At 45.8% G+C, this 26633-nt stretch overlaps 1 protein-coding gene across 1 annotated transcript in view; it reads right to left on the bottom strand.

The window, feature by feature from the left end:
- LOC115471041 (pancreatic lipase-related protein 2-like) overlaps window positions 1–26633 on the bottom strand; it is a 75984-nt gene that overhangs the window by 20026 nt on the left and 29325 nt on the right. The window contains exons 4-6 of the mRNA XM_030204709.1: window positions 22831–22937; window positions 20016–20139; window positions 15941–16049 (exon numbers count right to left, since the gene is read on the bottom strand). Of these exons, the coding sequence (XP_030060569.1) occupies window positions 15941–16049; window positions 20016–20139; window positions 22831–22937 (340 nt within the window). The remainder of the gene's footprint in view (window positions 1–15940; window positions 16050–20015; window positions 20140–22830; window positions 22938–26633) is intronic.

The raw sequence follows: 26633 nt of genomic DNA, 5'->3' as shown, positions 1-26633 counted from the left end.
TACCTCTTTGTTGTTCTGTCTGTTTACCTGTCTTATTTAGATTGTGAGCTCTTTGAGCAGGGACTGTGTTTTCGTGTATGGTGTACAGCGCTGCGTATGCCTTGTAGTGCTATAGAAGTGATAAGCAGTAGTAGTAGTAGTGATGTAGAAGCCTGCCCTTACAGATCAGCAACGCGGCCACGCAGGCTTCTGTTTCTGTACGTGCAGGACGTCAGACTCACAGAAACAGAAGCCTGCGCGGCCGCGTTGCTGATCTGCAAGGGCAGGCTTCTAGATGGAATGTTGCTAGTGGAGGAGTAGCTTAGTGGTTAGTGCAGTGGAACATGGGATGTTGTTACTACTTGAGATTCTGGAATGTTGCTATTACTTGAGATTCTAGATGGAATGTTGCTACTATTGGAGATTCTGTTGCTACTATTTGAGATTCTAGATGGAATGTTGCTACTATTGGAGATTCTGTTGCTACTATTTGACATTCTACATGGAATGTTGCTATTCCACTAGCAACAATACATTTTTAGATTGTGAGCTCTTTGAGCAGGGACTGTCTTTTTGTGTATGGTGTACAGCGCTGCGTATGCCTTGTAGCGCTATAGAAGTGATAAGTAGTAGTAGTAGTAGAAGCAATGGCACAGAATACACATGGCAAGGTGGCTGATGGTAGTATTGGAACTGATCATGTGAAGAAGAATGGTGATGGAGAAGTGCACTTTTTAATATTAGGTCTGTGCAGATGTCACAAAAGCAATTTATTTACTTTATTAGTGTCTTCATAAGAATAAATACAGAAACATAAAAAATGACAGCAGATTAAGACCATACGGCCTATTGAGTGTGCCCATTCATGTCATCTGCTATGCCTGCCTCTTCCTGAGAGATCCTATGTGCTTGTCCCATGCTTTCTTCAATTCTGAAACAGTCTTCATCTCCACCACCTCCACTGGGAGGCCATTCCACACATCCGTCGTCATTTCCATGAAGAAGTATTTATCCCCTCACCTTCATCCTAAGCCCTCATTCCTGATCTTCTTTTCACTTGAAAGGGACTTGCTTCCTTGTATTTATGCCATGGAAATATTTAAATTTCTGTATCAAAAACTCCCCTCTCCAGTCTTTCTTCCACATATACATATTGGTGGTGGTGAGATAACACCAGTATCCTGCAGGCTGGTCCGGAGGTGAGGAAGAGGTGGCCTGGAGTAACCAGAGATGGATTTCCCTTAGAACTCTGGGACAGCTGCATAGGTACTCTGGAAATGCAGCTGGCCTCTCCATAACTGGTCCTCAGCTGTGATGGCTCACAGTCCTTTAAGCAATACCCAGAGACGTCATATCCTTTGCAACTTCTATTGTAAACATTAACACTGACCAGGCACATTAGATTATATTAGCCAGGAATTGCCCACAAAGACAATGCCTGCCCACACTGGAGGAGTGCTATTCTCAAAAGTCTGCTAATAACTCACTGGTAGAACATATAGTACTGTCCACCGTTCCTGGGGTTCCAGTGCTAGCATTTGATCTTAGCCACAAATGTCCCCAAATGCAGTTCACAAATAAATCCTAGCTCTACTTTCTCAATGCTTTCCAGCAGTCTTTCCAGATGGGAAGAAATTTCCCAGCCCAACTCGCACCCAAAGGGAGCCCAAAAATAGCCTAAGCTGCCCCCCACCCCCACCCCGCTCGCCAATGTACTCTGCCTCTGTCCTTCGATATGGCCATGTGCTCACTCTCGTCTCCTCTCATTACTCCTCTCAGTGCGCTCACTGCTCCAGCATGAAGTGATGAGTCATCATCATCAGCTGATGACCCCATCACCCACCTCACCTTCTAGTGATCAAATTTGGAGCCGGAATGAGGCCTCAGATAAAGCGAGCCTCATTCCGGCTCCAAATTTGACCAATAGGGTGGGCACAGCACTAGAGACAGAGCCAACCAGCGTGGGCTGTGCGGCCGCTGGACCATCTCAAAGCTGCCCAGAAAATCGCAACCCACAACTTGGAAAAAGTGCCCGCGGCCAACTAGAAAAAGCTGCCCAACCCTGCGGGAAAAATGCAGAGTTGGCATATTTGCTCTCCAGTCTTCTTAGGAACACAAGGCTCTGGTCATTCCTGTAAGTTGTTCTCTTCCTACATGGAGCACCAGTCAAACAGACCTCACCCAGCAGGTCTCTTCTCCATAGTTACCTGTCTGCTTGCACAGCTGGGTTGATCAATGCAGAGCAGCCCTCTCAATCAGCCCTGTGCTACTCACTGTGGCATAACAACTCTCTGCTCTTCTTGACTTACATTAAGGGACCCTTTTACTAAGCTGCGTAAGCGTCTACACGTGCCCAATGCACCACAAAATGGAGTTATTGCTCAACTACCTTGTGGCTCTTGTGGTGATTTCATTTTTGGTGCGCGTCTGATACGCATGTCTGAAAAATATTTTGGCTGTGCGTAACAGACGTGCGCCAAGTGGCATTTGACACGCGTAGGTCATTAACTTCTGGATTCTTTACCACTAGAATGGCTGGTGGTAAGGTCTCAGACCCAAAATGGACGCGCGGCAATTTTGATTTTACTGCATGTCCAATTTCTGCAAAAAAAAGACCTTTTTTTTTTACAAACACACTAAAAAATGGATCAGTGTGCGACCAAAACCCATGATTACACTACCGCAAGCCATTTTTCAGCGCACCTTTGTAAAAGGACCCCTAAATGTTTTGCACTGTATGAGGGAGGGAGTGGTATAGTGGTAGGTGTCCCTCACTTTGGAACATTACCTAATCCACTTATAATCCACTTATAGTTATAATTCTAAATCTTCTGGCCTTGGGCACGTTTCCATAGAAATGGGTCAAATTACCCTTACTCCCATTCACAAATCTCAAGATTTGGATTTGTCCTAGTCCACGTGGGTGTTGTCTACAGACCCCCGACACAATTAGAGGAACTAGATAAAGATCTGATCCAGGGGCGTAGCTACAGGTGGGCCTGGATGTGCCCAGGCCCACCCAGTTTCGTCTCAGGCCCATCCTCACCTTCTCCCACCCCCGCCGTAGCGCTGCCTCCTCTCCTGCACTTCGCGGTGTCTGTCTCCCACCCTCACGGCAGCGCTTTCAATTTGCTATCAGCGCTGCCTGCCTGACAGCTGACAGACGCGACGCGATGTCCTCCTGCTCCGGGGCCTTCCCTCTGCCGCGTTGATTCAACTTCCTGTTTACGCAGGGTGGATTGCATGCGGCAGAGGGAAGGTCCCGGAGCAGGACGTCGTCGCGCCGCGTCTGTCAGCTGTCAGGCAGGCAGCGTCGATAGACCGCTGCCGCGGCAGTGGGAGACGGAGACCATGAAGTGCAGGAGACGAGTCAGCGCCACGGTGGGAGAAGGTGAGTGGAGGCAGCGTCGATAACTTTAAAGGTGCTGTGCGCTGCGTGTGTGTGTGTGTGGGGGGGGGGTTGGGGTTGTAGTGCCCACCCATCCAACCCGCTGGCCCACCCAAAAATTGTCTTCTGGCTACGCCACTGATCTGATCGCAGATATTCAAAAATTAGTAACGAAAAAAGAGGTTCTGTTGATGGGAGATTTCAATCTGCCGGATGTAGATTGGAAGGTTCCGTCTGCCAAATCGGAAAGAAGTAGAGAGATCGTGGATGCTTTCCAAAGTGCTCTGCTCAGACAAATGGTGACGGAACCCACGAGGGAGGGAGCGACGCTGGATCTGGTGCTCACAAATGGGGATAGTGTGTCAAATGTCTGAGTGGGTGCACACCTGGGAAGCAGTGACCATCAAACGGTTTGGTTTGATATAACGGCTGAAGTGGAGGGCGGCCACTCTAAACTCAAAGTCCTGGATTTTAAGCGTGCTGACTTTAGTAAAATGGGGGAATACCTGAGGAAGGAGATGATGGGCTGGGAGGACGTACAAGAAGTGGAAGGGCAGTGGTACAGGCTGAAAGAAGTAATAAATAGGGCCACAGACCTTTATGTAAGGAGAGTAAATAAAAGCAAGAGAAAAAGGAAACCGATATGGTTCTCCAAGCAAGTGGCTGAGAAAATAAATGCTAAAGAGTTAGCGTTCCAGAAATATAGAAAATCTCAAGAAGAGGTACACGGGGAGGAATACCGGATGAAACTGAAAGAAACCAAGAGAGAGATACGTCTGGCGAAGGCGCAAGCAGAAGAACAAATGGCTAGAAATGTAAGGAGGGGCGACAAAAATTTCTTCAGGTATATTAGTGAAAGGAAAATGACTAAAAAGGGAATTGTGAGACTAAAAGATACAGCGAAACGCTATGTAGATAATGATGAACAAAAAGCCAATTTGCTAAATAGATACTTTTGTTCTGTTTTCACTGAAGAAAATCCTGGAGAAGGACTGCGAGGGACTGGCAAAAGTACACCTGAGAACAGAATGGATAGAGCACCGTTCACGGAAGAGAGTGTGTATCAACAACTTGGAAAGCTAAAGGTGGACAAAGCCATGGGACCGGACGGGATCCACCCCAGAATATTGAGGGAGCTCAGAGAGGTTCTGGCGGGTCCTCTTAAAGATTTGTTTAATAAATCCTTGGAGACGGGAGAGGTTCCAAGGGACTGGAGAACGGCGGAGGTGGTCCCTCTTCACAAAAGTGGTGATAGGGAAGAAGCTGGAAACTACAGGTCGGTAAGCCTCACTTCAGTTATTGGAAAAGTAATGGAAGCGATGCTGAAGGAAAGGATAGTGAATTTCCTGGAAACCACCGGCCATTTCCCGACACAAATAGGGAGATGGCCGGCGATTTTGGAAAAGCAGCGAAATCGGTATAATCGAAAGCTGCCTTTTTGACAGCATCGCCGCTTTCCCGTCGTCTCGCCGGCGAAAGTTGAAAGGGGCGTGTCGCTGGCGAAGCAAAGGCGGGACATGGGCGGGCGTGGGCGTGGCTACCAGATGGGCGGCTTTCGCGGATAATGAAAAAAAAAACGGCGATAAGCAGTATTTCGCCAGGTTTACTTGGTTCTTTTATTTTCACAACCAAGCCTCAAAAAGGTGCCCCAACTGATCAGATGACCACTGGAGGGAATGGGGGATGACCTCCCCATACTCCCCCAGTGGTCACCAACCCCCTCCCACACTAAAAAAAAATCAAATTAAAAACCTTTTTTGTCAGCCTGTATGCCAGCCTCAAATGCTGTACCCACCTCCATGACAGCAGAATGTGTTCTATCCTCCAACAGCCTTTCCCTGGTTGTGAGTGTGACACCTTTTCTGTTAGGTGTACTGCAGAGTCACATCAGCAATGCATTGTGGTGGGTGTAGGGTAGTGGGCTCTACTCCCATGGCGGTCTTTCCCCTGCTAACTGGGTCAGAGTGTGCCCTGTTTTTTTTCCGGTAGTCCATGAGGTAGTGGCCATTTTTGTGAGCCAGTTTTAGATCCCTTTCATGTGTTAGCCACATTACAGCACTTAGTTCTTACCTTGAATGTTGCTGAAAGAGGGCATTGTACACCATTCTGCCAGCTCTGACCTACTGCTAATTTCAGTACCAGGGAGACTCTTTGCCAGTGGGGCCCAACCTCTGATCTGCAGTTAACTGTGAGTAAACGTGCTTATTCAAATAAAGGACGTTTTCAGCGACATTAGTCTTCAGGTGTCAACTGGTGTGGCAAGCTTATACAGCAGCAACAAGTCCTGTCCCTGGAGCACTTTTAGTGGGTACTGCAGTGCACTTAAGGCAGGCGGACCCAGACCCTTCCCCCCCCTACCTGTAACACTTGTGCTGGTAATGGGAGCCCTCCAAAACCCACTGTACCCACATGTCTAGGGTGCCCAGTTGGTGTCCTGGCATGTCAGGGGGACCAGTGCGTTACAAATGCTGGCTCCTCCCATGACCAAATGGCTTGGATTTCGCCGGGTTGGAGATGGCCGGCATTTGTTTTCCATTATCGCTGAATAACAAAACCGGCCATGTCAAACCCGGTGAAATCCAAGCTATTTGGCCGGGCTAAACCGTATTCTCGAAAAAAAAATGGCCGGCCATCTTTTTCGATAATACGGTTCTGGCCAGCTGTAGCACCGCCGCCACAATAGATCGCCGTCGACGTTTGATTATGCGCCTCCACGTGTTATGTAAATTATTCCACAGACCTATCTTCCTTAATTCTTACATAGTAATATGTTAATTTAGAACAAACCTCTTACTCTGTTCACAACTATATCTTTTCTAATATAATGTAAGCCACATTGAACCTGCAAATAGGTGGGAAAATGTGGGGTACAAATGTAGCAAATAAAATAAATAAATAAATAAATATTTTGTTCAATTCTGGTCGCCACATCTCAAAAAAGATATAGTGGAATTAGAAAAGGTACAGAGAAGGGTGAGGAAAATGATAAAGGGAATGGGATGACTTCCATATGAGGAAATTCTGAAGTGGCTAGGGCTCTTCAGCTTGGTGAAGAGACAGCTGAGGGGAGATATGATAGAGGTCTATAAAATAATGAGTGGAGTGGAATGGGTAGACGTGAATAGCATATTTACTCTTTCCAAAAATATTAGGACTAGTGGGCATGGAATGAAGCTACAAAGTAGTAAATTTAAAATGAACTGGAGAAAATGTTTCTTCACTCAACATGTAATTAAACTCTGGAATTCGTTGCCAGAGAATGTAGTAAAAGCAGTTAGCTTAGCAGGGTTACAAAAATGTTTGGATGGCTTCTTAAAAGGAAAAATTCATAGACCATTATTAAAATGGACTTGGGCAAAATCCACTGCTTATTTCTAGGATAAGCAACCTAAAATGTATTGTACTTATTTGGGATCTTGCCAGGTACTTCTGACCTGAATTGGCCACTGTTGGAAACAGGATGGTGGGCTTAATGGACCTTCGATCTGTCCCAGTATGGCAACACTTATGTAAATCTGACAATTTTTTTGTTCCTTTCTGTTCCCTGTGCAGAATTCAGCGAGGCAAATACAGAATTCTGCACAAATTCTGCATTGCGCAGTGGCACAGAATTCCCTCAGAAGTAACCTATAAATAGGCTGCACTACAAATATTACACTGGACCCAAAAACATCAAAACATATATAGAAGTAACACAGAACAAGTAGGACAGATCTCAACACAGAAACTATATGCAAATGAATATCACACTTCAGTCACATGCAAAACACAGACGGACCCTTCACTAAATACAGAACAAGGGATCCCAAATTGGAGATAGAGCTATGAAGACAAGAAAATAAACTAGGAAACCCAAGACGTTAAGCTCAGCATATACTGCCACACTGGAGAAACAAATGCCATTTCCTTTTGTACTGAACACAATACACAAACATCTGTGATGCAAATTTCCCAAAGCTAGCATATTTCAATTAATAAATTAAAAATAAAACTCTTTCTTCTACCTGTGTGTGTCTGGCCGTTTTATTTTTCAATCACATTGGTCCCAGTTTCTCTTTTCTGCTTTCTTATCTTCTGTAAATTCTGTTTCCAGTGACCGCTGTCCATTTGTAATTTCTCCTTTCTCCTCCTGTCTTGTTATATTCACTACACCTATCTCTGACATATCAATATTTCTCTCTTAACGCTCTCTCCTCTGACTACGGCACACAGACAAAGGTAACAGGTACTGAATAAACTCTTAGCTTTCTCTGCAAACACGACCGTAGATGGGCGTCCTCGCGCTGAGGACGTCCTTATGGCCCTGTTTCGATTATTGGATTTGGGCGACCTTCTTTCATGGGGATGCCCATGTGCCTTTTTGTTGCTTTTTGGATGCCCTTCTCTTTCGAAAATGAGCCCGATGGTCTGTTTCTGCTGTCATTTTTTACATTTCTATAAGTTGGTCCATATTGATCTTGTAAGGAGTTACATGGGAACCAATATAGACTTTTAGAAGATCTTCTTCCCTAAATGCTCTAAAAGTTTGCATCTTTTCTCTGGGGAACTGAGGAGACACTCCTTAACATCATGGTCTTTTTTCATGACAAATTGTATAACTAAAGACCGGTGTGATAATTTGGTCTTCATGAATCCTGAAGCCCACAGGATAAGATGTTTGAGCAGCTTCATTTTACTTGGAGATTAAGAAAATGAGGTTTTCCATATCTATTTCTTTAAAACCAAGACAAGTTGATTCATGGCATAATCATAAGCTTCTTATGTGCCTCAAGGTACTGAAGGAGTTCAAAAAGAAGTGACTAGGGTTAACTTTCTTCTTGCAATGCAGTCAGAATGACTTTTGTTATTTTCTGAACAAAGAATGGGCAGGTATGGAGTTGCACCTAGCCTAAAGAGGAAAGAGATATGGTGGGAGCCCTGAAGACTCTTGGTTCAGATCCCTTGATGGCACAGAACATATCCCAGGAGTCACTGACTTAGATTCCAAGATCAAAAGTGGATCTGCAGTGCCAACTTCTTCTTCAGTCCTGACTCCATCAGATGCCACAGAATAAAGTTTCTGGAAGCTAATAGTCTTAGTTCTATTTTTGAGCAGATTTCAAGACTAAAGACATCATATGGGTCCAGGAATGATCCCATCCTGGTCCTGTGAGATTGTCACTAAAGGTTATGACAGCCATTTTGAACGCACTGCCACAATGGACAGGAGTGAGTGAGTGAGCATCGCTCCTGCCTGTTCCTCCACTAGACTACCAGTCCTTGTGTATCTCTTTGGAATTCCTTCCCTCTGTGTCTTAGAATAGAACAAAGCTATTTGAAATTTTGGAAAAAGGTCATGACCTTTCTGTTTAACAGATTACATTATATTATCTGAGTGAACATAATGTAAGCCACATAGAACTGAGTCCCTGACTCAGACGTATGTGGAGTGTAAATCCAATAAGATAAAGTAAAGATTATAATTATATTGATTTTATCATTATGCTGATGAATGCTTTTGAATTTTGCTGTAGATTTTATTTTTTATTTTATTTTGAGGTAGATCTGTATTTTGCACATCACTTTTTAAACTTGTACATCATGTTGAACCCTTATAGGGGAAATAGCAGTCAATAAGAACCATATTGATATTGAATAACCAAAGCTAATTTTGCCCGCAGCAGCATTTTAAAAAAACCCACTGACCACTGCAGGCTGAGTATTGATTGGTAAAACTTTTTAAAAAGAAAAAAAGTTATATTCTAAACTTCTCACTGAGGAGGAAGATTGTAGCAGAGGGCTACTTAGTCTGGTCCTTGAGTTCAACAGGCAGGTCATGTTTTCAGGATCTCAATGAGAGAGATTTGCATACCAACTGAGTAGCCCTGTTGCAGCAGAAACATTTCTTAGAAGAGATGCAGAGGAGTCTGCAGCTGTCAAATGGTGGAAGCATACACAGCTTGCAGATCGCAGCTGTCAAATGGTGGAAGCATACACAGCTTGCAGATCGCAGCTGTCAAATGGTGGAAGCATACACAGCTTGCAGATCGCAGCTGTCAAATGGTGGAAACATACACAGCTTGCAGATCGCAGCTGTCAAATGGTGGAAGCATACACAGCTTGCAGATCGCAGCTGTCAAATGGTGGAAGCATACTCAGCTTGCAGATCGCAGCTGTCAAATGGCGGAAGCATACACAGCTTGCAGATCGCAGCTGTCAAATGGCGGAAGCATACACAGCTTGCAGATCGCAGCTGTCAAATGGTGGAAGCATACACAGCTTGCAGATTGCAGCTGTCAAATGAAGCATACACAGCTTGCAGATCGCAGCTGTCAAATGGCGGAAGCATACACAGCTTGCAGATCGCAGCTGTCAAATGGTGGAAACATACACAGCTTGCAGATCGCAGCTGTCAAATGGTGGAAGCATACACAGCTTGCAGATCGCAGCTGTCAAATGGTGGAAGCATACTCAGCTTGCAGATCGCAGCTGTCAAATGGTGGAAGCATACACAGCTTGCAGATCGCAGCTGTCAAATGGTGGAAACATACTCAGCTTGCAGATCGCAGCTGTCAAATGGTGGAAGCATACACAGCTTGCAGATCGCAGCTGTCAAATGGTGGAAGCATACACAGCTTGCAGATCGCAGCTGTCAAATGGCGGAAGCATACACAGCTTGCAGATCTTCCCTGGAAAAAGGAAGGGAGGGTCCTACCCTCTAAGAAGAAGGTACCTAATTTCAGATCTATGTCCATGGAAGTGAAAGAAGTCTCAGATTTCAGTTCACCTCTAGAAAAAAAGAACTTTCAGAAAGAAAAGTGAACAAAAGTAGAGGAGAGAAATGAAGCGCGGCATAGTCCAAGAAAGTTCAGCCTTTAAGATTGGTGTAAGAAAAGAGAAATGAACATAGACCCAGACCAAGGGATTCTATATACGGTGACTCAAGTTATGCGTGCAATTTTAGCCAAATTGCACACTAAATTAATTAACAATCTAATTATCAGCACTAATTAGCATTTACGCTCACTACTTGCTAAGCGTATTCTATAAAGTAGAGCATGTAAATTCTACCATATGGATCTCAAAAGCGGGCATGGCCATGGGAAGAGCATAGACAGGTCTTGAGCATTCCTAAAATTTACATGCAGTGCTATAGAATATACCCAGTTTGCGCCTAAGTTAGGGGTGGACATTTAGTTGGTGTAAGTGGCTGTGCCTAAATTTTGGTCACAGGGATGGGTGCTACACATATTCTGTAGACCACGTCTAACTTTAGGCAAGGTTTATAGAATAGTGCTAAGTGCATTTTTTTGTGGTCTCAATTTTTTTAGGCGTCATGTATAGAATTCCCTCCAGAATGTGTAATGTTCATCTAAAGCCTGCAAGAAAGAGGGAAAAAAAGAATGTCATTCTGAATCTGAGCCAACATTTCAAAATGATTGAGGGTACTAAACTGTTACACTCTACACAAATGACTTCTCTCTGAACATCGTGAAAGAGTTTGCGCAGTACTGAGAGCGCTCAAGCAGCCACTGCACCCACAGAGCTGGCACCCACATCGTGCAGTTATGTTCCATCAATAACATCTGCAGAAGGCCTTATGCTAACGATTGTCTTTGCAGGAAACTGTATGCCAAATTAAATTGTGTAGAAGGTACTAAATGAGCTTCTTCATAAGTACTTTCTCTTGTTCAGAAAGAAAAAAACCCCAATTTATTTTCAGGTGGAGGAATTAACAGTATTGCTTGAAGTACTTTTCCTTGAGGTTTTTTTCTCATTAAACAGACCTGATTTGGGAATCACATACACTGAGTCCCACAGGTGAACCAAGTGGTGTAAAGCAGAGTTTCCCAAGTCCAGTCTTGGAGTATCCCTTGCCAGTCAGGTTTTTAGGACATCCACAATGAATATGTATGAACTTGATTTGCATACACTGCCTCCATTATATGCAAATCTTTTTCATCCTGAAAAACCTGACTGCAAGAGGTATTCCAGGAATGATGGACTGGGGAAACACTGGTGTAAAGAGTCTTCATTTCACCAGAGGGCTCTGGACAATTTTATCATTCTTGAGACATAAACCCACACTAATATAGTCTTCTCTGACCAATAGGATATACATTATACCAGGCTTGTCCAACCTATGGCCCCTCAGGACAAATCCCGGCCCAACAACCTCATTCTCTTGGCCGCAGAAGCTCTGAGTGAAGTCTTCTCATGGGATCCGTTTTTTGCTGCAACTTATTTAACCGGGAGCTTGAGCTACACAGCACCAGAAGTTGAGGTTGTTCAAGTGGTATCAAGTCTTTATGACACTTAATACCGCAATATCAATCTCAACTTCCGGTGCCGCACAGCTTCACTTCATGGTAAAATTAGTCACAGCAGAGAAACATGGATCCCATAGGAGGACTTCACCTGGAGCTTCTATGGACCACTCACTGAGAAGCCGAGAACCCAAGGCAGAGAAGCAGTGTCCATCGAAGCAATCAGTTGAGGGGAAGGAGTCAGAGTGAAGGCAGTGGGGGTGGAGGGGGGGCTACATTTAAGAGAGAAAGAATGGGTGAAAGATGGGGGACATGGGGAAGAGAGAAAGAAAGAGAAAACTAGAGAAAGTATTTTTTTTTATCAATGCAGTATTAATCTGGGTTTAAACATGGTTTGGACTATGTTTTGGAAGGAATTGGATGGATGGAAAGTGAGAGAGAAATGGGACAAGAGCGGATGGGTGGAAATGAAAACAGAAACATGGCAAGGCTGGATGGGAGGGGAGAAAGACAGAGAACAGGGCAATGCTAGATTAAAAGAAAGAGAGAACGTAAGAGTGGCCATACTGGGTCAGACCAATGATTCATCTAGCCCAGTATCCTGTTTTCCAAACAGTGGCCAAGCCAGGTCACAAGTACCTGGCAGAAACCCAAATCGTGGCAAACATTCCATGTAGAACCTCAAAGAATAGCAAGATTCTGGAATCCTAAAGAGTGACAAGATTCCATCTCAAAAAGTAGCAACATTCCATACTACAAATCCCAGGGCAAGCAGTTGCTTCCCATTTCTGTATCAATAGCAGACTATGGAAGTTTTCCTCCAGGAATTTGTCCAAACCTTTTTAAAACCTCTGTTACCACCTCCTCCGGCAAAGAGTTCCAGAGCATAACTATTCGTTGAGTGAAAAAATATTTCCTCCTATTTGTTTTAAAAGTATTTCCATGTAACTTTAAGTGTCCCCTAGTCTTTGTACTTTTGGAACGAGTAAAAAAAATTGGTTTACTTCTACTTGTTCTACACCACTCAGGATTTTATAGACCTCAATCATATCTTCTCTCATCTGTCTCTTTTCCAAGCTGAAGAGCCCTAACCTCTTTAGCCTTTCCTCATACAAGAGAAGTTCCATCCCCTTTATCATTTTAGTCTCTCTTCTTTGAACCTTTTCTAATTCCGCTATATCTTTTTTGAGATACAGCGACCAAAACTGAACACAATACTCAAGGTGCGGATGCACCATGGAGCGATGCAAAGGCATTATAGTATTTTCAGTGTTATTCACCATCCCTTTCCTAATAATTCCTAGCATCCTGTTTGCTTTTTTGGCTGCTGCTGCACACTGAGCAGAAGATTTCAGCGTATTATCTACAATGACACCCAGATCTTTTTCTTGAGCGCTGACCCCAAGTTGGACCCTAGCATCAGGTAACTGTGATTCGGATTATTCTTTCCAATGTGCATCACCTTAAATTTGTCCACATTAAATTTCATTTGTCATTTGGACACCCAGTCTTCCAATTTCCTAAGGTCTTCCTGCAATATTTCACAGTCCGCAAGTGTTTTATCAACCTTGAATAGTTTTGTATCACCTGCAATTTGGATCAGCTCACTCATTCCGATTTCCATATCATTTATAAATATGTTAAATAGTACCGGTCCCAGAACAGAGCCCTGCGGCACTCCACTGTTCACTCTCCTCCATTGAGAGAAATGACCATTAAACCCTACTCTCTGTTTTCTGTCCAATAACCAATTTCTAATACACGCCAGAATCTTGCCTCCTATCCCCTGACTCTTCATTTTTCTTAGGAGTCTCTCATGAGGAACTTTATCAAAAGCTTTCGTAAAATCTAGATATACTAAATCAACCGGCTCACCTTTATCCACATGCTTATTCACGCCTTCAAAGAAATGAGGCAGATTGGTGAGACAAGATTTCCCTTGGCTGAACCCATGCTGACTCTCAGGCTTATTTTCGAAAGAGAAGGACACCCATCTTCCGACACAAATTGGAAGATGGGCGTCCTTCTCACAGGGTCGCCTAAATCGGTATAATCGAAAGCCAATTTTGAGCGTCCCCAACTGCTTTCCATCGCGGGGATGACCAAACTTCCCGGGGGCATGTCGGAGGTGTAGTGAAGGCAGGACTTGGATGTACCTAACACATGGGCGTCCGACCCATAATGGGAAAATAAGGTCATCCCTGACGAGCATTTGGACGACTTTACCTGGTCCTGTTTTTGTTACGACCAAGGCACAAAAAGGTGCTCGAACTGACCAGATGACCACCGGAGAGGATCGGGGATGACCTCCCCTTACACTCCCAGTGGTCACTAATCCCTTCTCACCCTCAAAAAATATATTTCAAAATATTTTGTGCCAGCCTCTATGCCAGCCTCAAATGTCATACTCAGGTCCATCACAGCAGTATACAGGTACCTGTAGCAGTTTTAGTGGGTGCCGTGCACTTAAGGCAGGCAGACCCAGGCCCATCCCCCCCCCCACCTGTTACGTTTGTGGTGGTAAATGTGAGCCTTCCAAAACCCACCAGAAACCCACTGTACCCACATGTAGGTGCCCCCCTTCACCCATAAGGGCTATGGTAGTGGTGTACAGTTGTGGGGCACTGCAGTGGACTTCATAAATTGCTCCCAGGTACATAGCTCCCTTACCTTGTGTGCTGAGCCCCCCAAAAACCCACTCCCCACAACTGTACACCACTACCATAGCCCTTATGGGTGGGGGGCACCTAGATGTGGGTACAGTGGGTTTCTGGTGGGTTTTGGAGGGCTCGCTGTTTCCTCCACAAACGAAACAGGTAGGGGGGATGGGCCTGGGTCCGCCTGCCTGAAGTGCACTGCACCCACTAAAACTGCTCCAGGTACCTGCATACTGCTGTCATGGACCTGAGTATGACCTCTGTGGCTGGCATAGAGGCTGGCAATCAATATTTTTAAAGATATTTTTTTTGAGGGTGGGAGGGGGATTGTGAACACGGGGGGAGTAAGGGGAGGTCATACCCGATTCTCTCCGGTGGTCATCTGGTCATTTAGGGCATCTTTTTGTGCCTTGGTCGTAAGAAAAACACGACCAGGTAAAGTTGTCCATGTGTTCGTCAGGGACGTCCTTGTTTCTTTATGGGCCGAGGACGTCCAAGTGTTAGGCACGTCCAAGTCCCGCCTTCGCTATGCCTCCGATATGCCCCATTGAACTTTGGCTGTCCCTGTGACGGAAAGCAGTTGGGGACGTCCAAAACTGGCTTTCAATTATACTGATTTGGACGACCCTGTGAGAAGGACGTCCATCTTCTGATTTATGTCGAAAGATGGGCGTCCTTCACTTTTGAAAATGAGCCCGTATATCTATCTCATCATTTAGTGCTATATATTCTAACTCTCCAATCTTATTTTTTAGGCTTTTAGCATTTGTATACAGGCACTTCAAATTGTGTTTTTTTTCCTTTGATCTACAAGCTGCTTAAACGTTGAAGGGGATAATGCACATCCTTTACCCTGCTCTCTCATTAAGCACGCCTGGCTTACTTTAAGCATTGTTGAAACCTCTCTACTGGGATTCCCTAAATATCCTGTTTTAATAGTATATCCTGTTTCAAAGGTGCTCCTGGGCGACTGTCAGCTTCTGCCCCCTCTACCCATTCTAGTTTAAAAACTGCTTTATTTCCTTTTTAAAAGTTAGCACCAGCAGCCTGGTTCCGTTCTGGTTAAGGTGGAGCCCATCCTTTTGGAACAGTCTCCCCCTTTCCCAGAATGTCGCACAGTTCCTAACAAATCTAAATCATTCATTCCTGCACCATCATCTCAACCAAGAGATAGGGTAATAGTGAATAGGAGGTGGGGGAGAGAGACAGTTAATGCTGAATAGACTGGAGAGACAGCAGAGAGGGGAAATACTGCATAGGAAGAGAGAGAGAGAGAGAGACAAGGGCAATGCTACCTGCCAGGTGCAGGGAGTACATATGAGAGAGACAGAGAGAGAGAGAGACAGAGAATGGGTGAAGGCAGGGAGATACATATGAGAGAAAGAGAGAGAGAATGGGTAAAGAAAGAGTTGCATGGGGGAGAAAAAGAGAAGCTTGAGTGTGTTCACATGCACACACATATGTCTCGGCCCTCCGAATGTAAAGAAATATCAAAAGGTTGGACATGTTCCAAAATATGCTTCCACAAAGCTTTGGAAAGTTGGTCACTCTAACGTCTACCAAATAAACCAATAATATGAGTTTCTGGTGAAATATTCAGTCTGAGAAGATTTACATTAACCATGGTAACATTGTGAGATCCACATCCCTTGTTGACCTCTCACACTCACCTGTTAACTTTGTATGTCTGTGTTTTCCCATTTTGTCTGTACAAAACCACAGTGAATACAAAGTATTTATCATTTGAACGTATATTGACAGATAATTTATAGAGCCACTCTGGAAAGCAAAATTAAACACAGACAGAAGTTAATAGAAAGTAGTTATCATTTGATCGTATATTGACAGATAATTTATAGAGCCACTCTGGAAAGCAAAATTAAACACAGACAGAAGTTATGCAGAGCAAATTATATTCATCATACAGATTGAGAATGGTGGTCCATTTCTACTTCAGACTTAGTGTTCACAAATTACACGGATTGGCATCAATGGCACTCACAGAAAATGATTTTTCAGAGCTTTTTCATTGAAGATGTAAAGACTTCTTTAAGTATACAGAGCAGTTCTTGCATTCTTGAGTCATGCCTCAGTTCTATTGATCTCCTCCTGAACTGAGTTCAGATACCATTTGAAACAACCAGAGATCTAACATTATGACCCTTGACATGACCTTCCAAGGTTAATTCCGGGGCCCTTTTATCAAGCTGCAGAAAAAAGGGCCCTGCGCTGACGGTGGGGTGGTGGGGTCGTTTTTCTTGTGGGCCAGGGCCCTTTTTAACACAGCTGTCACTAGACTAGCAGGGTGAGCCCATGGGCCGCAATCAGAAAACCACTGTCCTCCCAACCCGGAGGTCAGGAAGATCCTGACTGATGGCAAGCGAGCACTCCTAGAAGACAGAAGGCTAATAAGTAGCTCTGAAAAGAGCCCATGGGAGCAGGCCCATCAGAATCAGGACCTGGGGTGAGCAGAAACAGATGGAGGCAAGGCAGGTCAGGGGGGAAAGGTTTGGGGAACAAGGCTGGGCAGGAGGTGAGGCAAGGCAGGTTGGCACAAGGCTACAGGCAAGGCAAAAAAAGGCAAAGGACCTGTTGCAAAGGCAGCACTGGAGAGTCCAGCACTGCTCTAAATAGATCCGGGCTGATTATGTAATTGCTGGGTGTACTGGCAGGTTTTGCAACGTGGGCCCTTTAAACCTCGGGTTGCGGTGCGCACCTCGAGGCGTGGGAGGAAGCAGTGTGGCTGGCCCTTCAAGCCAGTGGAGGAGCAGAGACACCAGAGGGAGTTATGGAGACAACCCCAGCGCCCCTCAGGAAGCAGAAGGTGAGATAGAGCATGAACAGGAGTTGCGGCAGCAGCGAGAACTGTACCCCTGCACTTAATATTCTGATCCACTCTCACATCATCAGTCGACTCGATTATTGTAATTCATTATACCTTCATCGCTCACAGTTGATGCAGAACACCTCTCTCAGGCTCACACATAACATTGGGAAATATGATCATATCACTCCACATTTAAAAAGTGCGCACTGGCTACCTTTCTCCCACCAGCTCACTTACACAATCCTCCTCGGGGGAACCTACGTATCTTTCTCAATATATCAATTCCTATACGCTGTCTAGGGCTCTCCGGTCGGCCAAGCAGAATAGACTAATCACACCCAACACCTAGGGATGTGGTTTATGCGGGCCACCAGGCGTTCATCTGTTTGCAGTTTTGGGCCTAGAACTGTGGAGCATATTGACCACAGCTCTGAGGGCTCCAGTCCTCCAGGCATTTAAAGCTGATTTTAAAACCTTTTTATTCAAGGATGTGTATGGGTAGTTCCCGTTGTGCACTTTGCAGCAAGCTCTAACTAACTAACTAACTAACTAGTATTTCTAAAGCGCTACTTGGGTTACGCAGCGCTGTACAATTTAAACATAGAAGGACAGTCCCTGCTCAAAGAGCTTACAATCTAAAAGACAAGAGAACAATCTAAAGACAAGTGAACAATCTAGAGGACGAGTGAACAGTTAATCTGATAGGGTGGATAGATTGGGGCATTCTATATATCTCGAGCGGTTAGGCGCCGAAGGCAGCATTGAAGAGGTGAGTTTTAAGCAGAGATTTGAAGATGGGTAGGGAGGGGGCATGGCGTATGGGTAAAGGAAGATTGTTCCAGGCATGGGGTGAGGCAAGGCAGAATGAGCGGAGCCTGGAGTTGGCAGTGGTGGAGAAGGGTACTGAGAGAAGGGCTTTGTCCTGTGAGCGGAGGTTACGGGCGGGAACATAGGGGGAGATGAGGGTGGAGAGGTAGTGAGGAGCCGCAGACTGAGTGCATTTGTAGGTAAGGAGGAGGAGCTTGAATTGTATGCGATATCTGATCGGAAGCCAATGAAGTGATTTGAGGAGAGGGGTGATATGAGTATATTGGTCCAGGCGGAAGATAAGACGTGCAGCAGAGTTCTGAACGGATTGAAGGGGGGATAGACGGTTAAGTGGGAGGTCAGTGAGGAGTAAGTTGCAGTAATCAAGGCGAGAGGTAATGAGAGCGTGGACGAGAGTTCTGGTGGTGTGCTCAGAGAGGAAATGGCGAATTTTGCTGATGTTGAAGAGGAAGAAGCGACAGGTCTTGGCAGTCTGTTGGATATGCGCAGAGAAGGAGAGGGAGGAGTCGAAGATGACTCCGAGGTTGCGGGCAGATGGGACGGGGAGGATGAGGGTGTTATCAACAGAGATAGAGAGTGGAGGAAGAGGAGAAGTGGGTTTAGGAGGAAAGATGAGGAGCTCGGTCTTGGACATGTTCAGCTTCAGGTGGCGGTTGGACATCCATGCCGCAATGTCGGATAAACAGGCCGATACCTTGGCCTGGGTCTCTGCGGTGATGTCAGGTGTGGAGAGGTATAGCTGGGTGTCATCAGCATAAAGATGATACTGAAAACCATGAGACGAGATCAGCGAGCCCAGGGAAGAGGTGTAGATTGAGAAGAGAAGGGGTCCAAGGACAGATCCCTGGGGAACTCCAACAGATAGTGGGATGGGAGTGGAGGAAGATCCATGGGAGTGTACCCTGAAGGTGCGGTGGGAGAGATAAGAGGAGAACCAGGAGAGGACAGGGCCTTGGAACCCAAAAGAGGACAGCGTGGCAAGAAGTAAATCATGGTTGACAGTGTCAAACGCGGCGGAAAGATCGAGGAGGATGAGGATGGAGTAGTGACATCTGGATTTGGCCAGGAGTAGGTCATTGCAAACTTTAGAGAGTGCTGTTTCTGTCAAGTGCAGAGGGCGAAAACCGGATTGAAGTGGATCGAGGATGGCATGAGAGGACAGAAAATCAAGGCAGCGGCTGTGAACGGTGCGCTCAAGTATTTTGGAAAGGAAGGGTAAAAGAGAGATGGGGCGGTAGTTGGAGGGGCAGGTAGGGTCAAGTGAAGGTTTTTTGAGGAGAGGTGTGACAACGGCGTGCTTGAAGGTGTCAGGGACAGTTGCAGTGGAGAAAGAGAGGTTGAGGATGTGACAGATGGTGGAGGTGACAGTATGGGAGATGGTGTTGAGTAGGTTGGTGGGGATGGGATCAGAGGAACAGGTGGTGCATTTCGAGGAGGAAAGAAGGCGGGAAGTTTCATCCTCGGTGATCTCAGGAAAAGAGGAGAAGGAGACCTGGGTAGGTTGGCTGAGGGAGAGGGTTAAAGGGTGAAGAGGAGGTGGTGGCTTGGTCGTGAACTCAAGGTTGATCTTTTGCACTTTGTCGCGGAAATAGTCGGCCAGTGATTGAGGAGAGAGAGAAGGGGGAGTAGGAGCGGGGGGCACTTTTAGGAGGGAGTTAAGGGTGGTGAAGAGATGACACCCTATAGTAAGTGCTCCCCCCTTCCTCTTTGCTTTTTTTATCCATAACGTAGTTCACTCCCCCCTTTCCTTCTGCCATGTCTCATCTTCATGTCTCTCTTGAAACTGTATGAACACCGGCATAGGAGCCGACTCTATGGGTGCTGTGGGTGTTTGAGCACCCCCGATATTGAGAAAATTCCTTGTATGTGTCCAGGGAGGGGTTATTTCCATTGGGCCTAGCACCCCCGAAAAGTTGTCTTCTATGAACACCGGTGTACAGACTGCTCTAAGAAACAAGTACCGAATAATCTGCATGATTCATACCCCCAAGGTTTCTCTTATACAACGGTCTTATGGAACGCAATCTGATAACGAGAAACTTTTGTACAAAACACATATTTAAAAGAAAGTAAATTAAGAAAAGCCTCACGGGAATAAGGTTCATTCGATCTTGTACGTAACTGAAATATCTGAGACTTATTTGTGATACCATCATAGGAATCAGCGTAGTGTCCCATCATTGGGCATCCTCTTTTGGGACATGTGAAGCAGTCCTGCAAGAAACAAAGACACCTGTAGAATGAGTCTATTTCTTTCTGAAAATGTTTCACTAACGGGACAATTCTGCCCATATTGACTGGAGGAGTGGCCTAGAGGTTAGGGTGGTGGACTTTGGTCCTGGGGAACTGAGGAACTGAGTTCGATTCCCACTTCAGGCACAGGCAGCTCCTTGTGACTCTGGGCAAGTCACTTAACCCTCCATTGCCCCACGTAAGCCGCATAGAGCCTGCCATGAGTGGGAAAGCGCGGGGTGGGGCTGGTGGTTGGGAGGCGAGGATAGTGCTGGGCAGACTTATACGGTCTGTGCCAGAGCCGGTGGTTGGGAGGCAGGGCTGGTGGTTGGGAGGCGGGGATAGTGCTGGCCAGACTTATACGGTCTGTGCCAGAGCTGGTGGTGGGAGGCAGGGATAGTGCTGGGCAGACTTATACGGTCTGTGCCAGAGCCGGTGGTTGGGAGACGGGGCTGGTGGTTGGGAGGCGGGGATAGTGCTGGGCAGACTTATACGGTCTGTGCCAGAGCCGGTGGTTGGGAGACGGGGCTGGTGGTTGGGAGGCAGGGATAGTGCTGGGCAGACTTATATGGTCTGTGCCAGAGCCGGTGGTGGGAGGCGGGGATAGTGCTGGGCAGACTTATACGGTCTGTGCCCTGAAGAGCACAGATACAAATCAAAGTAGGGTATACACAAAAAGTAGCACATAGGAGTTATCTTGTTGGGCAGACTGGATGGACCATGCAGGTCTTTTTCTGCCGTCATCTACTATGTTACTATGTAACAAAAATAAATATTTAATATTGACAGGTATGTGATCGGTTTCTTCTGTTCAAGGGCTTATCCAGAATGGACCCACAGTCCTCCTTAAATCCAGCAGTTTGGGGTGGCAAAATGAAGTAAAACGATGTATAGATTTGAACATAAAACCTGTAGTCCCTTGATCCAGTGCCATCCCTGGAAATGCCTCTGTTCAATCAGATTAAATGTATGCGTGATGTGATGGCTTAACTCTTACAAGGTGTGACTGGGCCTGTTTATTAGCAACGTCTGTGAGAGACATGTCTGACATATGTGTGAGAGATGTCTATAATGCAAGAAAATGCTAGTTTACCCATGTAAAAGTGTGGCTTCTATATTGCTCCCTCTTAGGGCAGATAAAAGCTTGCATGCTGTGCATTTGTCTCTTGGGGGAAAAGGATGTAGTAAGGGTTAGGTTTGGGGAGGGACCAGTCATTTCATTTTCATGTGCATACTTTCCAAGGTGTACTTTGCACATGCTCACAAGCAGCAGGGGTGAAGCCAGAACTTGAATTTTGGGAAAGCCTAGGGGGGAATAGAGGACATCAAGTATTTCCTCACAGGTCCCCCCTTCCCCCGCTACCACTCCCCTCCCCCCCCCCCCCCAATCATTCCTTTGTTGCTGAGGATGCTCAAGCCCCACCAGCTAAAGACATTCCTTGCCAGAGCCTGGGGCTGTGCTACATGAGGAGCCTCAGACACCAGCATTTCCGCACATGCTCAGTTTAATTGTATAAACTGGGTATACCTGGACGTGCCGGCATCTGTGGCTGGAGCACTTTGCCGACTTCCTGCTTCTCAGACAGCATGGACTAGGGCTCTGGTGACAAATCTCTTTGGCTGGCAGATCTTGGGCATCCCTGCCAGCCACAATTTTAGTGGTGCTGTCATAAAAGTGTGTGATGGGGCATGCCCCCCCCCCCCCCCCAAGAAACACCCCCCTCCCACACACACACACACGTCTACAGGTTCAGATTAAATGGGAACCAAAGGGCCCACTGTGTGCATTTAATAGAATTTTCACAGAGAAAACTGTGGGGAGTTTCTCTTTGAAAACTGACTTGGAAGATCTATAGGTATAAATTATTTTAGGACCTGCAAACTGCCCACAAGGCCAATTTACTCAAGTAAAACAACAATTTATACAGGTAAAAAGACTTTTTAGAAATGCCCATTCATAAAAAAAAAAAGGTTATACTTTTACGTTCATAGTGTAGGAACAGGCCAATGCAATAGAGGTCGTGGAAGCCATTTTGATGAGGCAGCCACTAAGGGCATGAGAAAGTAAGAATAGCCGTACTGGATCAGACCAATGGTCCATCTAATCCAGTATCCTGTTTCCAACAGTGGACAATCCAGGTCACAAGTACCTGACAGGAACCCAAATAGTTGCAACATTCCATGCACTTTGCTCCTGCTACCAACACCCCCGCTGAATATGGGCCTACCATGATGGCGGGGATATTGCTTAGTTCAGGAGGAAGGGAATCAGAAGGAGATGTTTTGGGATATTTGATGTGGGGACATTCTTGGGGGTAGGAGGGGGATTGGAGGGGCTGGGAGACATTTTAAAAGTTACGCAGATCTCAGCCAATCTTCATCCAAGGCCTGCATAATGGCTGAATACTGGCTGGGACCCACATAAACTCTGATGGCCACTGGTTTTACGATTAGCCCCAGATATTCAGTGTTAATTTGGCCGCCATTGGTCAGTGGTTAAAAAACACTGACCGCTGCCAGCTGAATATTAGTCAAAAGAAATCTCCAGAGGTGATGTTGTACAGGAGCTCTCTTGACCACATCGATCACTACTTCAAAGACTAGAAAGGCAATTCTACAACTGCACACCTGTAGTTACATGCGCCTCCTGTCTGAGATATGGGAGAGACTTACTGTGAGAAAAGCTGATTTTAGACCACAAGGATATCCAAGAAATCCATTTGGGGAAACGATACTCTCAGAATAATAATGCACAGATCGGAAATAATCGCAGTTAAAATCTGTGAAAAGAAAGCAATGTTCAATCAACTTCAACAATAAAGAGAGCAGGGTTAGACAGTAGCAATGACCTAGTGATTGGAGCAAAGAGTTAAGAACCAGAGAAAATGGGATTCAATTTTTACTGCTCCTCCAGATATTTCTTGATACCGTGAGCTAATCATATTATCTCCTGTCACCTGAGGTGCCCAATTTCATGGTAAGCTTTTGACATGGGACTTAGTCTTGAAAAAAAAAAATTGAAACTACCTTGGGCAAAAATTGGAAAAACAGTCTAGGCATTGTGACATCTTGAACTTTTTAGGACCTTTCTCAGGAAGTAATTTATGCTGCAGATAGGGGAGGGAATAATGATTTTCCCTAAGGAGCAAAGTATCCTCAGGACTTCTCATGAACTTTCCTTTTGAAAATATGGCCTAATGCATACAATGCAGGCACAAAATGTCTGTCTACTTTACACATAACTATGCATGTGAAAGGGATTTGAAAATGAAACTCTAACACTATTTCCAGGGCCGGTCTTAGGCAGAAGCGACCGAGGCGGATGCATAGGGCCCTGTGCTTAAGGGGGCCCCTTGTGGCGCGCCTCAACTCTGCCTCTCCCTCCAACCCCCGCTCGCTCAGACCGCATCATCATCATGATCCCGCTCGCTCCTGACTGCATCATGATCGCTCCCGCCACCGGTGCCCCCCCCCCGCTGAGCCTGCCGTCAGCTCCCGCCTCCCAGTCCCAGGACAATGACAGTTGCAGCGACGGCCCGGCCTCGACAGACAGTTGCAGGTACGACGGCTCACCCCAGCTTTTCCCTTCCGCCTTCCCACTCAATGTCCCGCCTCCTTCTGATGAGGTATTTCCTGTTTCCGCGAGGGCGGGCGGGAGTCATTGAGCGGGAAGGGAAAAGGAGCTGGAGCGTGGTCGGAGGTGAGCCATTGATTCGTTGGTGCCAGTGCGAGTGCGACTTAAAAAATAAAGAAAGTCAAGTCAAGTGGAGCGCCTGGAGCAAGTTTGTGCCACTGCCTGGGCCATTCAAAGGCAAGGTATGAATGATGATGTCTTTTCTTATAAAGGAACCAAAGTGCTCTTGTTGATTTGCGAATGGAACTCAACCATTAAAGTGATGATCTGGTGGTTCATTTGTGCAGGTGAGCCATCGCTGGTGCAAGTGCCTTTGTTTTCATGTCACTGTTCAGGAAAGGTGAGCTCTTGGGCCACAGCCAGGTTGATGCTACCCGGTCAATCCTAGGGTTAGCCAGGCCCCAGCTGGCCGTAGGCAAATCACCTGGACTAGGCACAGGACAGATAGGGCTAGGCACTAGGCTCCATAGGAACTGAAGACAAGGCACAGCTAGTAATGAAGGATTGGCTGGAGTTGGAGAAAAGGCTAGGCAAGCAGGTTGAAAGCAAGGCAGGGCTGGAAATAATGCAGGCCAGGCTGGCTGAAGGCAAGGCGGGCTAGGCAGGCTGGAGATGAGGCAGACAAGGCAGGCTGGAGGCAAGGCAGACTAGAGACACGCAGGCAAGACTGGATGGAGATAAGTAGGGCTAGGCAGGCTGGAGACAAAGTGGGTTAGGAAGGCTGGAGACAAGTTGGGTTAGGAAGGCTGGAGACAAGGTGGGCAAGGCAGGTTGGATGCAAGGCAGGCAAAGCAAAGCTGGCTGGAGACAGGCAGGAAAAATCCCTCTGCCTGTCGGTGTACCTCAGGGTTCTGTTCTTGGTCCCCTCCTCTTCTATCTACACTTCTTCCCTTGGTTCATTAATCTCATCCCATGGCTTTTCCTACCATCTCTATGCTGATGACTCCCAAATCTACCTTTCTACCCCTGATATCTCACCTTGCATCCAAACCAAAGTTTCAGCGTGCTTGTCTGACATTGCTGTCTGGATGTCTCAATGCCACCTGAAATTAAACATGACCAAAACCGAGCTTCTCATTTTTCCCCCCAAACCCACCTCCCCACTCCCCCCGTTTTCTATTTCTGTTGATGGCTCTCTCATTCTCCCTGTCTCCTCAGCTCGAAACCTTGGGTCATCTTTGACTCTTCTCTCTCCTTCTCTGCTCATATCCAGCAGATCGCCAAGACCTGGCGTTACTTTCTTTACAACATCCGTAAAATCCGCCCCTTTCTTTCTGAGCACACTACCAAAACCCTCATCCACACCCTTGTCACCTTTCGTTTAGACTACTGCAATCTGCTTCTTGCTGGCCTCCCACTTAGTCACCTCTCCCCTCTCCAATCGGTTCAAAACTCTGCTGCCCGTCTCGTCTTCCGCCAGGGTCGCTTTACTTATACTACCCCTCTCCTCAAGTCGCTTCACTGGCTCCCTATCCGTTTTTGCATCCTGTTCAAACTTCTTCTACTAACCTATAAATATAAATATACTCACTCTGCTGCTCCCCAGTATCTCTCCACACTCGTCCTTCCCTACACCCCTTCCCGTGCACTCTGCTCCATGGATAAATCCTTCTTATCTGTTCCCTTCTCCACTACTGCCAATTCCAGACTTCGCGCCTTCTGTCTCGCTGCACCCTATGCCTGGAATAAACTTCCTGAGCCCCTACGTCTTGCTCCATCCTTGGCCACCTTTAAATCTAGACTGAAAGCCCACCTCTTTAACATTGCTTTTGACTCGTAACCACTTGTAACCACTCGCCTCCACCTACCCTCCTCTCCTCCTTCCTTTACACATTAATTGATTTGATTTGCTTACTTTATTTTTGTCTTTTAGATTGTAAGCTCCGCCTTGTAGCACTATAGAAATGCTAAATAGTAGTAGTAGTAGTGGTGGAGAAAAAACTGTGGCGGAATTCAAAAAGGCATGTGATGAACACAGAGGATCTGCAACTAGAAAATGAAAGATATAAAAAAATAAAACTTAAGGTTGCATATGTTCTTCCATGTCAAGTGGTGCTTAGATGGCAACTCTATCTGTATCAACTAAGGCTGGTGCTGAGCTGGCTTGTATGGTCCAATTTCCGCATATAGCAATCTGGTTTAGGATGGGCTGGAGAGAGCTTTGATGGAAACGAGGAAAGATAGGCTGAGCTGCAAGAGCTGTGGGGGAAGCTGAGTCCTCCACTGAGACCTTGGAGACAGCCAGTTGATTGGATATACAGCAGAAAAGATGCTGGGCTAAAGTGGCAGCTCCTGAAGAAGCTATTTTCAGTGAAACAGAGGGGCTCTGTTGAGCATGAGTGATTGTTGCATTTATAATTTCATTTAAGCTGCTAGATTGGACAGCTGAGAAGCGAACACTATCAGAAGAGATGAACGATGACTTCTATTAAAGCTAAGTTTAACCTTTTGTATTTACTTATGATGTTTTGTTGTAGTAGACACTTTACTCAAGTCTTTTCCTGCTCTACAATAATATACATTGAGTGCCAATAAACAGACTAATTGTTGTTGGTATTTTACTTGTAGTCTGTGAGCCAAATTTATTACAGTTTGAGAATGATCAGATTCCTATTGTGCGACATCTGAGAAATTTGGGTGTGATACTTGATGAAAGTTCATGTAAATAAAATTGTTAGAAACGTGTTGCAATTGGTGAGGAGATTGAGGAATTTATTGAAACCAAATAATTTCAGGACAGTTGTACAGAGTTTGATTACTCCATGTTTTGATTATGCTGATCAAACACTCCACACTTCACCAAACTGACACCCATCAAATTAAAGGAAGACTATCCAAACAC

This window comes from Microcaecilia unicolor, chromosome 5, assembly GCF_901765095.1.
Source record: "Microcaecilia unicolor chromosome 5, aMicUni1.1, whole genome shotgun sequence".
In the NCBI taxonomy this organism is placed as follows: Eukaryota; Metazoa; Chordata; class Amphibia; order Gymnophiona; family Siphonopidae; genus Microcaecilia; species Microcaecilia unicolor.
Note: the sequence above shows the minus strand (reverse complement) of the source record. Positions and strands in the feature narration are given on the sequence as shown.